The 16,235-nt window shown below is 35.7% G+C and overlaps 2 protein-coding genes across 7 annotated transcripts in view; one reads left to right on the forward strand and one right to left on the reverse strand.

The window, feature by feature from the left end:
• LOC105291492 (pre-mRNA-processing factor 40 homolog A) overlaps positions 1–3,606 on the forward strand; it is a 33,432-nt gene extending 29,826 nt beyond the window's left edge. For 2 of the 3 annotated variants that reach the window (XM_023530084.1, XM_011359319.2), the window contains 5 exons: positions 18–104; positions 189–285; positions 365–426; positions 1,239–1,370; positions 2,576–3,606. In XM_023530084.1, coding sequence (XP_023385852.1) covers positions 18–104; positions 189–285; positions 365–426; positions 1,239–1,370; positions 2,576–2,668 — 471 coding nt within the window. In that variant the 3' untranslated portion in view covers positions 2,669–3,606. The remainder of the gene's footprint in view (positions 1–17; positions 105–188; positions 286–364; positions 427–1,238; positions 1,371–2,575) is intronic. The other variant, XM_011359312.2, reaches the window with a different exon arrangement.
• A 4,970-nt stretch (positions 3,607–8,576) lies between these two features.
• FMNL2 (formin like 2) overlaps positions 8,577–16,235 on the reverse strand; it is a 270,355-nt gene continuing 262,696 nt past the window's right edge. Inside the window, exons 26-27 of one of the 4 annotated variants that reach the window (XM_011359360.2) lie at positions 12,613–12,659; positions 8,577–10,739 (exon numbers count right to left, since the gene is read on the reverse strand). In XM_011359360.2, the coding sequence (XP_011357662.1) occupies positions 10,701–10,739; positions 12,613–12,659 (86 nt within the window). In that variant the 3' untranslated portion in view covers positions 8,577–10,700. Of the gene's footprint in view, positions 10,740–12,565; positions 12,660–14,119; positions 14,382–16,235 lie in introns of those variants that run through there. The other 3 variants (XM_011359351.2, XM_011359342.2, XM_023530077.1) reach the window with 3 other exon arrangements.

Below are 16,235 nucleotides of genomic sequence, written 5' to 3' on the forward strand. Positions count from 1 at the left end.
TTTCTTTTGCCCTGTAGCATGAATGTCAGCATCATCATTCAAAGAACAAGAAACATTCTAAAAAATCTAAAAAACATCACAGGAAACGTTCCCGTTCTCGATCGGTAAGGAATTTTATTAGATGGCACCATATGTGTATTGAAATATTTGTTAGCATCATTATGAATGAAATTATTTGTATTGTTTAGGGGTCAGATTCAGATGACGACGACAGCCATTCAAAGAAAAAAAGACAGCGATCAGAGTCTCGTTCTGCTTCAGAACATTCTTCTAGTGCTGAGTCTGGTAAGCATCTTTTAACTTGATTAAAATCATTGACACTTGGATGTCCTCAAATTCTGACTTTCCTTTCCATGCTGTTTAGAGAGAAGTTACAAGAAGTCAAAAAAACATAAGAAGAAAAGCAAGAAGAGGAGGCATAAATCTGTAAGCAAGCTTTTATTTTACATTGGGCTTTTGCCCTCAGTGGCAGTAGAACCATTTTCTCCCTAGTCCAGTGCAGTCTGGTATAGTTTAGGTGGACACCTAAACTCAAGATGTTTGTTGATCTTCGTCCAAATCCTTTGGTGAGCTTTGGGGAAAAAACAAACATCATTAAGATTACCACTCTGTTTTATGTATGTTACTGCTGTTGTTGAGAACCAACAGTTCAATTAATTGTAGGTACACATCAAGATACACCTAAGGAGCTTTTTCAAAATGTAAGGGCCTCGGTGTTACCATAAACCTGTTAAACAAGATTTTTTTTCATGCTGCTTGCTTGAATTTGTGCATATCTAATGAAAGACTGCTTATTTAGGCACTGGTATTACATTTTAAATAATTCTTGCCTCAGCAATTTTGAGGAAAGAATTAGTTGTCAACCTAGTATATGATTAACTAAGTTAATCATAGCATCCTATATACATGCCTAAATAAGCCAGTATTTTATTGGGTGGGTGGAAAATGTTATATCTACATTTACATATTAGATATAATCCATTCTTGAGTGTACCTTCATCCCTAATCTAGTGAAGCTCTTTTAGTGATATATAACCCTATGATAATGTCATCCTCCTATAGGAAAGACCACTCTCCATGAATCCTGGATCTGTTATAGACTCCTTGAGTTTAAATTTCACCACTCTGGGAATACATACTCCGTTATATGTAGATTCTTAAATATTACCTACATAGGGATTTTTAAAAATAAAATGATGTTGCCATCAAATGGTAAATAACACTCTTTATTTATACAGGACTCTCCAGAGTCAGATGCTGAGCGAGAGAAGGATAAAAAAGAGAAAGACCGGGAAAGCGAAAAAGAGAGAACTAGACAAAGATCAGAATCAAAACACAAATCACCTAAGAAAAAGACTGGAAAGGATTCTGTAAGTACTTAGAATTCTTTCATACCTGTATTTTCAAAAAGAAAAATGGATACTGTAGTTAAAACTATGATGGTGTTTAAAGAAGAGTTTTTCAGGTCTGCTGCCATTAAAGGAAAAAATGAAAATTCAGCTGCTTTTCACATAAAAGTTTTCTAATGGATGTGACGCATATTGAGTGTCTTAAATTTTATATTCCTTAAAAAATAAGTAATGGAGTGCTGTTATTTTTTTCAAGTCATTGAGAAAGGATGGTCTGCTTTTGCTTTCTCGGAAGTGCCACTGGGCATTTTCTACCTGTTAAAGGAATATAAAATTTAAGAGCCTCAAATGTTCACAATTGTTGTTACTAAATACAGTTTCAAAAGGTAGCATTCCAATAATTTTTAGAAATCATTGGAGGTTTAGGGGGAGGGCAAATGGATAGGAAGGGACTACATGCCAAAGTTAATATTTTAATATCAAATTATATAATTAGTCCTTATGTTCCCATATGTGTGTACATACATATGTATGAATGACAGAGCATAGTAACATAAGCCTTAGCCTTGCCATTCCTTCCACAGAATCACAAATGGAGAAGTTAAACTGTGTAGATTAGCTCTGGCCCTCCCTCTGAATATTCTCTTGCTATAGGGTGGAGGGTTCTTTAAATGCTGCACTGGTGAGTCTGATACACATCCTTGATGAAAAAATGAGTATTTCCTATATACCTGTTAGCAGCTTAATAGCTTCTTCCTTACAGTAGGTTAAAGGAAATCCCTGAAGGGAAGGATAGGTGAGCTATCCACGTTTCAAGATTATTTCCCACAAATAATGCAGTATTGAAAAATTTTTCCTTCAGCCTAAGTCTTGTATTGTTCAAACCATCTTGTATTGCTTAAACCATCCTTTTTGTAATATAAAACATTTATAGGACAACATAGAATCTGCAGAATTAGTAAGGAATATAGTGCCTAGGAAATTGAACACCTGGCTTCCATTAAATGGATACTAGATATTTCATGTTCATTTGTAAGAATTTCCTCTGATACAATCAAGGAATACTTCGTTAGCAACCCATTGATCAGCTTTTGGGAAAGAGTTCGGTCTTTAAATCTTTAAACCCTGTGATGTTTGTTTCTATGAAAGAGACTCCTTATAGATTTTATTCACTACTACTACTTGAGTACTAACATGAAATGTAATTGTAGTCAATGTCTTTTCAGGGTAATTGGGATACTTCTGGCAGTGAACTGAGTGAAGGGGAATTGGAAAAGCGCAGAAGGACCCTTTTGGAGCAACTGGATGATGATCAATAAATTATACCAAATATATGTTTACAGTATGGTTTAAAGTCTAATTCAGACCAGGGACTCTATTTTAAGTTCAATGGAAATAACACTGGGTTTTAATTATATCACAGGAAAAAAAAAAAGTGCATTTAAGTATTGTTATTGTGGACTTTATAAAAGCAAAGGAAATTGAAAGTAACTTTCGATTCTGTATCAAGAATCATATTTTCATACAGTCATGTCTTTGTGTCCCTTTCATAGGGCACCGCAGGATGGATTAAAGGTGGCAATTTACTGATAACTGCAAATGTCTCTACTTTGTTTTAAAGTCTAAGTGATGAGGTGATTTGATTTACTTTATAGAAGTTGGATTTTGAAGATATAGTGAAAAATTTTTTGATATCTAGTAGTACAAAAAAAGCACCAGCAACTGATAAAATGGCTTTTTTGTGCACTACCCCAACTGGTTAAAGCTGATCTTTTATGGTGAACCCAGAAATAGGTATTCTTAATGGAAACCTGGTAGACCCTTAACAATAGTGGTGCTAATGAGCACTGCTGTAATAAAGCCACCATTATTTTTTATGAAACATCTGAGTACATTTTAAAAAGGCTATTGTGAGGGCATTATTTTGAGGTGATGTTTAAAAAGTTAACATCAAATCAAATTGTAAATTAGTTTAAATATATTGCCTTAAGGACCTACTAAAGAATGTGCCACCAAACTTTAAGTGATAGTTGCAATATTCTTGTCTAAAACAAAAATCAATGTTGACAAACATTTCTTTAACAGTTGTCTTTTTTTTTAAATCCGATCTTTCACTTGCTTTTTTTTTCATTGAGGAAGTCTTTTACCTTCCCTACTCACTGAGAAGTATTGACTTCGTGGTACACATTCTAAAGCATTTCTGATTTGAATATTTTTGTACATTTTTATCGATTATTAAACCTTCTCTTCTAGTGTGTACTAGTATTTATTTCTACGTAAACTCCTCAGCTCTAAAAAGATTGTATGATCATTTAAAAATAGATACTAAATCCCTGAAATTTTGCTTCCTCTTACCGACATAGCTAGGTTACTTAAGATTATAATTCAGTGCATCTGAGGCCCCTATATTTGTTTTTGATCTATGAATTTCCTATAGAATAGCGAGGCAGTGGTTTGGAGCTAGAATATTTTTACATGCTAACTTTTGAACGTTGGTAATGTAATTTATACTATATTCCTTCAGTGCAGGAGATTTTTTTTTTTTTATAGTAAATTTTAGCATATAGTCTTTGGTATTATCTTAGGTATTTTTTTTATTTTGGATACTTTGATCCTATTTCAAGTTGAGACTTTTAGAAGAACAAAAAGTTCGTTTTATTTTTCCTTCATCATCCTAATGAATTTGAAAGTGGGACTGACCAGGATGATTCTTTCCCATCCCTGTTCCGTTTCAATTAAATCTACTGTCCACTGTTGAGAGCCACAAAAAAAGGTGGGGTACGGGGGGACTGTTTTTAAACTCTCTGCCAAGTCATTTTTCTGCTGTGAAATATGACATGACATTATAGAAAGTGAGAATCACTATCTTTTTAGAAAATGTGAAGTAATCAAGTTGCTTGCTTGGGTCTCCTATTGTACATTAGAATCAAAACACATAACAACTTTGGCAACAGGGAGTTACCTAGACTTAATTTTCAGAGGTCCCATTGTAATGATAGTTAATATTGCCAATCATGTCTAACACTTGGCATGGAAGTCAGTGGTAAAATCTTTAAAATAAACGTGATATTGGCAGAAATATTAGTGATGTTTCACAAGAGAATTTAGAATCTGTAAAATGTTTTAATTCTATGAATGATTTTTTAAAATACAACTTTAAAGTTTTGATTTTTCTATTTAAATAAAAAGCTATTGATGTGTTTTAGCATGTCCTCAAAATAGATTTCTGTATTTCTTATAGAGGTACTGTCTTATCACAACCTCACATTCCTTGAAAACAATACAAATTCAAGTTTCCCTATATCATCCATAAACATTATTTGGCCTAAAAACAAAACTATTGAACAAATTACAACTCAGAATACAACATCCTTGTTATAAAAGATGTAATTCAAGTGACTATAACCCTTGTCTATCACCCTTTGATGATCCCATCAAATGAGATTTAGTTGCTAGGAAGATACTGTACAGTCTGAAGGCACAGGTGATAGGAAGATTTTGTTAAAGTAAGAGTTCTGTGTGAATATTTTTTACCTATTAAGATTTAGGTTTCTAAATCTTCAGTCTGGTAAAAGCTTAAATGTCTTGAAATACTGGTTTTATTAGAATTAAACATACGTTGAATTAGGAGTTTGAACAAATGTGTTCAAGAAAAAGTATTTTCAGATGATGGAAATTTATACTTTTAAGTCTCAGACTTTTAGGTAAATGTTAAAGATTTCTCATAATTATCAGGTTAAATTCATGAATACATTTAATATACTTAGCCAAAATAAGAATTTCAAATATTTGATGTTTTATTTTCTCCCTGTCTATAATTCCTATGTGGGAAAATTAAATTTATATGAAAAGTTAATTTAGTCAAGTATGAGGAACTCATTGCCCTTTTCCCAAGTGTAATAATTCATTGCTTTCAAATAAAAGCAGTGGTCCCACATTTTTTCAACATAGTGGTGGCATTTCATTACCATTACCCAAAGTAGCTTTAGCATATAGATTATCCATGTTTTTCAAGAATAAAAATAAATTTGAAAATAATGAATATCATAGCTATTCATCTTTTGGTTTTTGCTAATTGGGCCTCATTTTATACAATTATGAAAAGGATTGGCCTACAGTAAGGTAAGCTTAATTCATAGTGGTAGAATGAAGAAACTGTAAAAACTCCTAAAACATCTGTACATTCTTCTGGAAAGAAGGTCCATAGTTTTCATTCAGTTACCAAAGGGCCTGCGTCCTGTGTCAGAAGCGTTTGCCTACATGATTCTTGTTTTCTTCCAGTGTTAATGGTCAGCTGAGTGCTGATGAGGCAGCTACTGTTATTTTTGCATCTAGAAAGGGGAAGCCCCTTTTATATAGATTTTTTTTTAAGCCTATATGCTATTTAAGAGAGAAGAGTTTCTAATCAGAACTTAGGGAAGAGTGATGAATGCTTTTTTAAAAGATTCTAGGATATTTAAGTATATTATGTAATTTAAATGTAAATTACAAAAGTAAAGAACTAAATAAACATTTCTAAAAGCAAAATGAGGCAAAGCACATTAATTCTTTATACTTAAATCTGACTTTTACCCTGAGGATGTATCTCAATACAAAGTAGAGATTTAATTCTTTTACATTCTCTAGGTAAAACTGCACTCATTTCACAAAAAGGAAAACAACGTCATGAGTAATTTTCATGGAATCTAATAGGTTTATAATAATAGGCTTATAATCTCATTCTGTGGTTCTGGTAATACCGGTCTAATTGATTCTTACCTTCCTTATTCTTACCTTGCTCTTACGTTTTCAATTGTTTTGACTTTAGTGGTGGTCTAGTTCTTTGTGGACAGAGATTTGTTTCATTCACTGCTGTATCCTGTGGATTAGAACAGTGCCTCGCATATGATAGGCATCTATTGAATGAATGTAAAATGTTAGTTGACAGATGTACTCAGCCAGCATCCACGGTACCCATTTATTACAGGACTTGAAAAAGCATTGCAATAAACCATATTAAAATACAGCTAAAGCCACATACGTAACTGAAGTGCACTGAAGATGTTTTGTTACTGTAATTGTTACTTCAGAAAAGTCCAAAAACTTATTAGAACATGTAACTTACATGTGGTTTTTGAGTAGGAAAAGAAATCCTGTGATTTGAAACTTATCTTCCTATTGTATTCATAAGTTAATATTATACAATAGCAGTTTACATGTAACTTTTATTTGAGGAGCTAACATTTAGCTAGATTACAGTTGAAGGCCCTAATGGACACAATAGCAAAATTTCTATTTCAATTCTAAGCTGAGAACAAATCATTTCAGGCTGTCTTTGACAAAGGGGTGAATAATGATGACATCACAGGCACTTAAATGTCACTGGAGCTGACTTAATGGTAAGGTAGGAACCAAGATTTTGCTTCAATTGCCCAACTACTCCCCTCCCCCACTCTACCCCCCCCCCCCCGCCAGCCCTCCGTTTTATTTAGCTTGTCTACCTGGCCTAAGTTCCTTAATTGCAGTAGATTTTCTGTGCTTTCTAAACTTGCTATATAAAAACTGCTTTTGTGACTCAGGATCTAGTTCAAGGCCATCTTATTGTTAGTGACTGACAATAACTATTAATTTGATGGTAATTGCCCTAGGTGTGGGGCATTTCAGGGGAACTGGCTGACTTCCCCAACTCCAGTTTTCAGTCATAAACTATAAAACAGAGTGGCTACCTAATAAGACCAGATTCAAAATAAGCCATTTCTTGATGCCCTTTTATGCTGTTCCTTGGGGTATCTAAATGTGCTATTTATAAACATTTTTTTGGTCCTGCCTGCAAACATTTTTTGTAAGTGTTGGTCTCTTGCCCGCCTCTACAACTGAAGACTTGTTCTGAAAGGTGAAAAATAGGGGAACAAAGTTTATGTTCTGTGTTTGTAATTACCAGATTTTTCTCTTCTGTTTATATATTCTGATGTAAAAAACCTCAGTTACGTAAAATTAGACCTTTTGTAAATAAATATAATTTATTAGAAAAAATGGCATCTTTTACTAAATAAGTTGTGTCAACTTTTCCCTTTAAACACCTCTCATGCAGCAGTTCTGTGCTGTGAGATGCTAGATGCCCATTGTTTTCTCAGTGTAATATTTGCTTTTCTCCATAAAAAAGATCAAAAAGGTATTTTAATACTTAATGCATTTGTTTTGCTTCACATTTTTTCTTAGAAATAGATGCAGTATTTTAAAAGATGGAAAACTAATATTAATCCTTTTGTATGAACTAGGATGATAGTATATTCATTTTTGCAGACATTTCTGATACAATTTAGAAGACATTAGGGCTAAGAAGAGTTTTATCAGATATTTAAATTAACATATGTGAATTATAAAGCTGATACAAGAGCATATTTCAATGCAAAATTAGGTAATTCTACAGAGCCAATATGTTGAACCTGCAGAGTGTGATGGTTAGCAAGCTCCATTCTTTTGAGTCGGCAGGGTCACTGCATTCATTGCAGTGAATTTTAGTGGATTAGGACTTAGATTTTTAAAGATTTGGGCTTGGAACTAGGGGACTTAATTCTGAGTCGTTGGTAAATACCTTTTTAAAAAGATGCTACTGGTATATAAAGCCCTTAAACCCAACCTTGTGTGCCTTATTTGAATTTAATTGCTATAGTTTGGGTTTGAAAACACTCAGAATTTGTGGACTGTTAAAGGCCTTATTTCTTTGTCCTGGTACGAAACAAACTAGAGATTAACTGTGAAACTTGTCCCCTTTACAGTTTCAACTACATTGTATAACTGTACAGCGGGAAGAGCACAGAACTGAGAATGAAGACCTAATGCAACAATAATTTCTTAAAATGACAAGTTTATACCCCTTTGTTTTTAAGCCACTCATACAGTTTTCTAAAATACAAATTTCCTTGCTTCCCTAAAAAGAATATACGAAAAAGAATATACTAAACTTCTGATAACTTGGAGTTGTCATTATAATGATAACTGGAGAAAATAGATTAAGAAGTATGATTTTGGAGAAGTATCCCTCACTATCAAAATCTATTTGGTTCCTTCATTTCATACAGCAAGTGCTCAAGATTTTGTATAGGGAGGGGTTTTACTTACAATTTACCAAATACATTTAGTGTCTTGAGTTTAAGCAGCCAGACAGACGTATGTGTTTCCAGAAAATATTAAGTATACATGAAACTGGGAAACCCTTAAAATATACCACTGAAAGACTACAACATATTACAGGATAGTAGTGTAAATAGTTTATTTGCTCATATGCCATGGAAAGACCAGAAAAGTAACATGAACTGCTTTTATAAAACATTTCTAATATTGCTAAGAAGCAGGCCCATTAATAGACAAACAGAAAAGAACATGCCAACATTATTGTCTATTTGTAGATTAATAAATAGGCAATTATTTTCATATATGCTCATCAGCATTGAGCTTTGGAAAACAGCTGCTTGTGGTAAAGGACCAACTATTTTGTGTTGTGTAGTTCATGGTTCAGTTGCTTTTTTTCATCAAATGAATGCTGAGTCCACAGAAAATCTTGGCATGTTCTTTTTAAAGTACACATTTATGAAAATTTGCTGGCAGGTGGCAGTTTAAAAGCAATCTTTATGTAAATAGGTATGCTAATGTGAATGTAACTGATCCCTAAACTGTCCTGTAGTTAAATATATATATTAAAAAAAAACTATAAGTTAAAATAACATTCAGATTGTATAGCATAGGCTGATGCATTTTTAAACAATATTTACAATATTACCCAGAGGCTTAGGTGGTAATTAAAGAGAAGTGTAAAAACCATAAAAAACTGCACCAATTTTATAGCAAAATATCTGTACATTTAAAAAGAGGTCATATAACTACACATTATCCAAGGAATATTGGACCTTCACCAAGGAGTTCACATAAGCACAACATAAAATAAGAAATTCAGTGGTTAAATACTATACAATAAACTTTACAATTAATATATTGATGTAATATAGCAAGAAGTTAAGCCAGAAGCAGAATGTATATTATGAAAGTACAAATTAGCTTCAGTCCAGTTTTTGACTTTGGAATGGATCAAGTGCCCTGCCAGAGGAAGGAAAAATAACTGGCTTAGTTGGCCATTTAGTCCCATTAAATATCATTTATGCTTAATCACAATGTAAATATTTCTGCAATTTAATTGCAATTCCCCTTAATCTGGGAAATACAAGAACTTCTTAGCTTTGTTTGATACATAATGCCAAATACATCTTCTCCAACTTACAAAAGGAAGGAGGAGGGAGGGAAAAAGACCGATTGTCAGGAGAGTAAGGCCAAGTTACTAACACTACACTACTAGCAGAAGTAATCTTGAACACTTGTTGACAGAGCTAGTGAACACCCTGGCTAGCAAGGCACCGATTTCTAGTCCCAGGTTTGACCCATAATGGTCCTCAGAAATCCTAATACTGATTACTGAGATGTTAATTTTAGTGCTGATTAATAAATATATTTGCATTATTTTTTTTTAAGCTGCCTCTAGCTGAAGAACACAGTACTGCAAATAAGTTTTATACAACATTTGTATGCCATGACATCCTTGCATTCATACTGGTGAATCTCTCATAGGGGTTTTATACAACATTTGTATGCCATGACATCCTTGCATTCATACTGGTGAATCTCTCAGGGCATCATACCCTAGCACAGAAGTAGTAGAATGTGAAAGGAGACAACTAGTTGAGTGAGTTCTGTGCTGCTGCAATTGATTCCTGTTTGTACTTTGCTGGGCTTGGTTTTGGACAGAAGGAGTTTATCATGTGACTTTTTCTTTCTTCCATATTGCAAGCCCTTAAAAATACAAAGTTGGTGGGTATGGCTAAAACAAAATTAATTCCTTAAACGACATCTCAGCAAAGGAAGCCCACAGCAGATACATCCATGTTATTTACAACTTATCAGGGAACCAGGGTGGGCCATCATGGGATAATCACAATGGCAGGTATTGCATGTAATATGAAATTTACAATTTGATTAAAAATGTGAATAACATACTGGTGTAAAAAGATACCCAATCAAATCAAATCCTATTGCTTTGATTAATCCTAGCAAGTACTTCCACTTTTCAGGCACTTGTTAACAAAGGTTGAAAGGAGAGCCCATCATTTGAAAATTCCTATGGTTTGCTAAAAATCTGAGCCCTGAGAACATTTTATCTATGTTCAAGGCTGCAGTTAAATGGTAGCACATAAAGTTCATGTGGACGGTTTCTTTCACGTACACCCTCTATTCATACAGGCAAGTCTCAGGTTCACATGGTTATTTCGGCACCATTAACAGAACGCAAGTTCTGATCATCAAAGCGCCGCCTGACACTTCTCCTCATCGCATCGGCTCGTCTGTATGGTTGGTTTCTAAGATCTGTAAAGAGGAGAGCACCAATGAGAGAACTGCAACCTTTAATCAGGTGTCTAAGCAAGACAAAGGCCAGCTGGCAGCCAATCAAAGCAGCTTGTATAGAAGAGTCAGCTAACAGGCTCTTCAAACTCAGTATTTGAGCCAAAGACATGTACTTTGCCCTCAATATTTACAGTCAAACAAAACAGGATGTAATACTGGTGGGATTTTGGAACTTGAAGGAAAATATTATAGGAAAGTAGACTGCTCTTGTCACTGACCTGAGTCTAGCTGAAGTCTTATTTTGAAATGTTTCCTCAAATGGAAATAGGTATGGCTTAGGCATTTGGGGTTTTTTTTTCTTTCTGGAAACCTGAATCTAAACAACTGCAATGAATCTTAAACTCCAACACTAATAAAATTAAATAAAATTAACTGCCCTGTCCTATCTTATATGAAGTTTTAATCAAGGAATGTCTGCTTAGTTTGCAGACACAGGTTCCATCATTTTTATTCCATTAGTATTAGATGAGGTTAGTTTTTTTTTTTTACCTTATTAATTAGAAACAGTGCTCAACCACTAAATCAAAATGATACTCCATTCCTGAACAATTTTTCCTGCCACCCAATTTTTTTTTTTTTTCATTACAGAGAAGTTATACGGGCCTTCCTGCATTCTCCAATTTGTATTGTGAATGCACAGCAGAATGCCTAAAATTTTTAAATGCCTTGTTGAATGAATGAACCAACCACTGCATATCAGTTCAAGTAGGCATTTTTCTAGAGGGAAAAAGTGAGATGAATAAGAATTTTATGTAAGTACTCTTATGGAGGCATGCTTTCTTGATGAATAAAGCAGGTGGCTCAGCCAGCAGGTAGCCTCCTTTTGATGGAGTCAGGACATAGTAAAAAAAATAATAAAGCAGATTTCATACTCCTTCCTCCTTGTTTAATTAGTGTATGTATTAGTACATATTCCCTTTCATTCACTTAGTATTCTTGACTTCTGTTAGCAAACACTGTTTAGAAAGGGAAACACAAATAACAGAATTAAGCCAGAATGAATCTTTTTTATCCCTTTATCTACTCAGTAGATTGAAAATGGAATTTATGGCCCAGACTAATATTTTTAAATAGAGTTTCCTGATATTTAAATAGGTAATTAGCATAAAAACCAGGAGTTCTGACTTCTAGAAAACCAGAGGATTTGGTAATACTGGGCCCAAATTCTTATATGGCAAAAACAAGCTAGAGCTGGGTGAGTACTGATACAATGCTCTCAGGTTCAGCACAGTCCTCAGCAGCTCCTGACACACGAATTTGTGACCCTTCCCCACTCCTAAATTCAAGCCAAACATAGTTTTGCATGAGCCTCTGCTTCCTGGCCCAGAGCAGTAATGGAAGGTCAGAATTCCACTTTTGGCTAAGGATATGCAATGACCTGCAGCTCTGTGACTCTTGAGCCCTCTGAGTAATTAGTTTTAAAAGATCCTAATCCTTCAAAGGCTACACATGTTCCCTGGCCAGGACTTGCTCTCATTTCTTCAGATAAAAATGGACTTAACTGAATAACTCGAAGGCCAAGAAGGTGAAGGAAAGACAGCCTCGCACCCAAAGCAATTAACAATCATCAGCAAAATCCCTTGCCCAAGCCATCACTCTTGAGACCACAGAAGCAGGCCAGGAAGAGTCCAACAGAGAGGCTCAGCCTCACATTATTGCAAAGTAAGGTACAAAGACTTCTCCCTGGTCAGACTCTCACCAGTATTATTACCCTCTATTAGCCATAGATTGAAACCATTGATCTGCATAGAGAGAGAGGAGGAAGCTAAGTAAAAAGTGATGCTTGCCAGCTCTGTGTATCCTCCACCACCGGTGTGCTAGAAGAAATCCTTACCCTCGAGTGAACATTTGGAAATTTAGTGATATTATTCTTCTTTAAAGCTAAACAGAAAAACAAAAACAAAAACATAAAATGATGGTTAAGTAAAAATGGGATGAAAATGGAAAGCAATTCAACTTAGTACTTAACATTCCCCGGCATGTTAGCCAAAAGAGGAAGAGAGTGGGAGGCCACTACCATGAGGTGTTAGATAAAACAAGGAAAGGATGAGAGTGTCTTCCCACCCAGCTCGATGACCACCCAGATCCAAGCTGCTTTGAAGTTTGGCTCCAGAATGATAGACAGTCCAGCAGCAAAACTAACAGTAAACATTAGCCAAGTAGATGACAGTTTCTATCCTTGTTAATAAGCACTGGTGGGTAAGTACACTGTAGAGCAGGCAACACCACACCACATTCTTTGATATCTTCAGAGACAGAGGAACATACATAACAAGTACAATTATAGAAGAGTTAATGCCACAAAATAAACATGTACCCAGTTCCATGTCAATTTCAGCATGGAGTCAAACAGCTATTTCCAATTAGAGTATATACTTCCCTTGTCTCTTTTCTAATCAACTGGGCATTGTAGGGAAGCCTGTTCCTTATCTGGGCATCAGAAACTAAGCCCAGGCAGTTACTTATGAGGAAATTTATTTATTTTTATTTATCTTTCAAATTCTAAGAATGGTGGCATTTTCAGATGATAGGTATTTACTATTAGTGTTTCTGGTACCACCATCCTGACCAAAGAAGCAGATCCAAATATGATTTCAACACAGAATACCCTGGATTTGACATGGAACATAGCCACCAGTGAAGGAGCATGGATGAAAAGATGGTGAGGTGCCCGTAAGCCTTTGTTTTCACTTCCTGCCTCACAGCCTTACTCCTATAATGGAATTGCTGACAGCTGAACTTGGGCATGACACTCAGAGGGAAAAGAGATGAGTATAAAGCTATGGATTGCCTATATCAGCTTATACAGGCTTCTCAGTCAAAAAGATTCCCTATGTTAAGCTTAGACCATGAGCTCCATCACACTGTGGATAATGGCTATGAACTGCATAAGTCAGTTAAGGTCCAACTTAGAGCTGTGCATTCACGGTTCCTTCTGAAAATCATTTTGTAACTTTAGAGCACCCTTCATTCCTGAACACTTACATAGGAGCTCATTTTACTATCAAAGCATGTAAAAGGAGTACAAAAAGCAGCGCTGGTTCAATATCTGTAAACCTATTAGAACGCAGTAAGTGCTCAATAAATGTTAGGTATAGAAGTTATTGTTATTAATGACTATCATTTTTTGTTTAGAGATATGAGCCCAAAAATCTTATAAGCAACCTAACTGGTCCCAATCCTGATTCTCAAAGAAATACTCTATCTATTATTTTTCTGAAAATTTCTGCAAGCAATTCTATTAATTCAATTTACACACATCCAGACCATCACAGCTATGTGGATTTGTGTATGTATTCAAAGTGGCAGTGAGAAATGTATTCAAAGTGGCAGTGAGCTGTGATTGAAATGCAAAACCATGCAGCATGAAGACAACACAAAACACAACATGGTAGAGATGGCGACTCCATGCTAGCATACTGGGTGGCCCAGACAAACATACAGAGGGTCATAAGAGGTCAAAAAATCTGTAGCAACCTTTTAAGAGCATCAGGTGAGAAAGAATAATAGTTTAGTAATGGTATTCCTCAGTGAGAACAGGTTCGCAGAAAAATCGAGAGCCACGCTTGGCGGTGCGAGCAGTAAAGGGCACAGTCTTCAGCACTGCATCGAAAATGACGGCCAAACAAACAAGACAAACAGAAGAGAGTAAAAAGCCAAGATCTACTGCATTAGTATACGGTTAGTACTTTGTTAATCATATCTGGGGAGGGTGGGGGGAGAGGAGGTGAGCCTGAAAGGGGGAAGGCGATATATACCCAAGGGAGCTCATAACATCCAAAAGAGTTACTCAGTCTGGGGCTTGGTGGTGGGTTAGAAAACAAAAGATATTCCAAGGAGAATAGATAATACTCCATAAGCAGACATTCACTGTTGACTCCAATGGTAGATTAATGATTAGGTCAGACAAAAACAAACTGTGCATTTTGGTCATTTTATAAGCCAGATGTCACTGAGATGGAGAAGAGACTAATGAAAAAGGATCTCTAAGTTCTTAACGTGCAAGGCTAGTCGCTTCTCTGCCTGCAGGTCAGTCTGAATCGTGGCGCTGAGGGTAGAAGGCTTACCCAGGGAGATCTGTTCCTGGTCTTGCTCAGAGCAGAGCTTATCCCTCAATGTGAGGGAGGCAAAAAAGATGCTAAATAAGGAGGGCTTTACCTGGCAGCCACCTGTGAGCCACTGCAGGGTCAACACTGAGATACTGGCAGGCACATATGTATAAAATATGTCTGTACCATATATGGAGACTGGCATTTTCACCAGTCACCTACCTATCTGCTCAAAACTTACACTGCTTCACTCTGGGCAAGAAAGTCTTTACTGACTTTCTTTTTAGTGATTTATTTACTTATTTCTTTGGGTCTGAGCTGGTGAAAAAAATCTGTGGTTTTTGGTAGTTTGGGATCCTTATTTACAATGCTGACTAAGCTGCTAACAAGAAACAAGAAGTCAAAAGCAGAAGAGTTAAAAGTCTAAGAGCTTTTAAAAATTCGGACACTTGGGGAAATGTGGATAATGACTAGATATTTGATATTAAGGAACTGTTAGTTTAGGAGGTATATGATAATGGTATTATGGATATGTTTGTTTGCTTTATTAAAGAGACTTTGGCTTTAAGATACATACTGAAATATTTCCAGATGAAAATGTATGTCTTGGATTTGCTTCAGAATAATCCCAGAGGTTGGGAATGGGGAGTAGGTAGAAGCAAGCATGTAATCAAGATTGGCCCTGAGTTGAAAACTGTTGATGGGTGATGGGTAAATGGGAACTCAACTTCTCTCTACTACTGCATATTTTTTAAATTTCTCATAAAAAGTTTTAAGCATCTTGGAAGCTGATAAATGGTATTCATGTGTAACAGATATGATAGGAGAGCCATTTGCTGCCACTGCCACAAGACAGTGACCCAAATAAATGTCCCAGTCTTTAAGTGGGAATGCAGAAACTCTGGAGAATTGGGTCCAGCAGAAAACATTAGGTTACAGTTTAATCAGACAAGAATCAAGCTGCATTAGGCACCATTCTTAGCCTACCACTCTTAGCCAATGGAAGGACCACTCCCTAATCCCAGGCTAGAAACTCATGGCTCTTCTGAATGAAAGCACCAGCTCCCAATTTCCCAATGTCTTCAGTTACTGTGAATGACTAAATAGGCTTTTAAAGTGAAAATCTGCATTGACTGTGGTTAGTTAGTACAGACCCCTGAATGGGTCTCGTCCACAGTATTTATTAACCAGGCAAGTGGGTAGGAGTGGCCACAAAGAAGAAAATGGAACTTGGTCACCAACTGAAGACAATGGAGAACCATTAGGAGAAGGAGCCCTGGTGAAATCTACAGGATTCCAATGATACTGAGAAACAGGCTTTTTCTGAGACAGTGTTGGGGTGCTCTGATAGGGAGGATACCAGCTACTATAAATATACTTCAAACACTTAGCATGGAGTCTCTCTGCA

The sequence above is a fragment of the Pteropus vampyrus genome, unplaced genomic scaffold (genome assembly GCF_000151845.1).
Source record: "Pteropus vampyrus isolate Shadow unplaced genomic scaffold, Pvam_2.0 Scaffold2, whole genome shotgun sequence".
Classification (NCBI taxonomy): domain Eukaryota; kingdom Metazoa; phylum Chordata; class Mammalia; order Chiroptera; family Pteropodidae; genus Pteropus; species Pteropus vampyrus.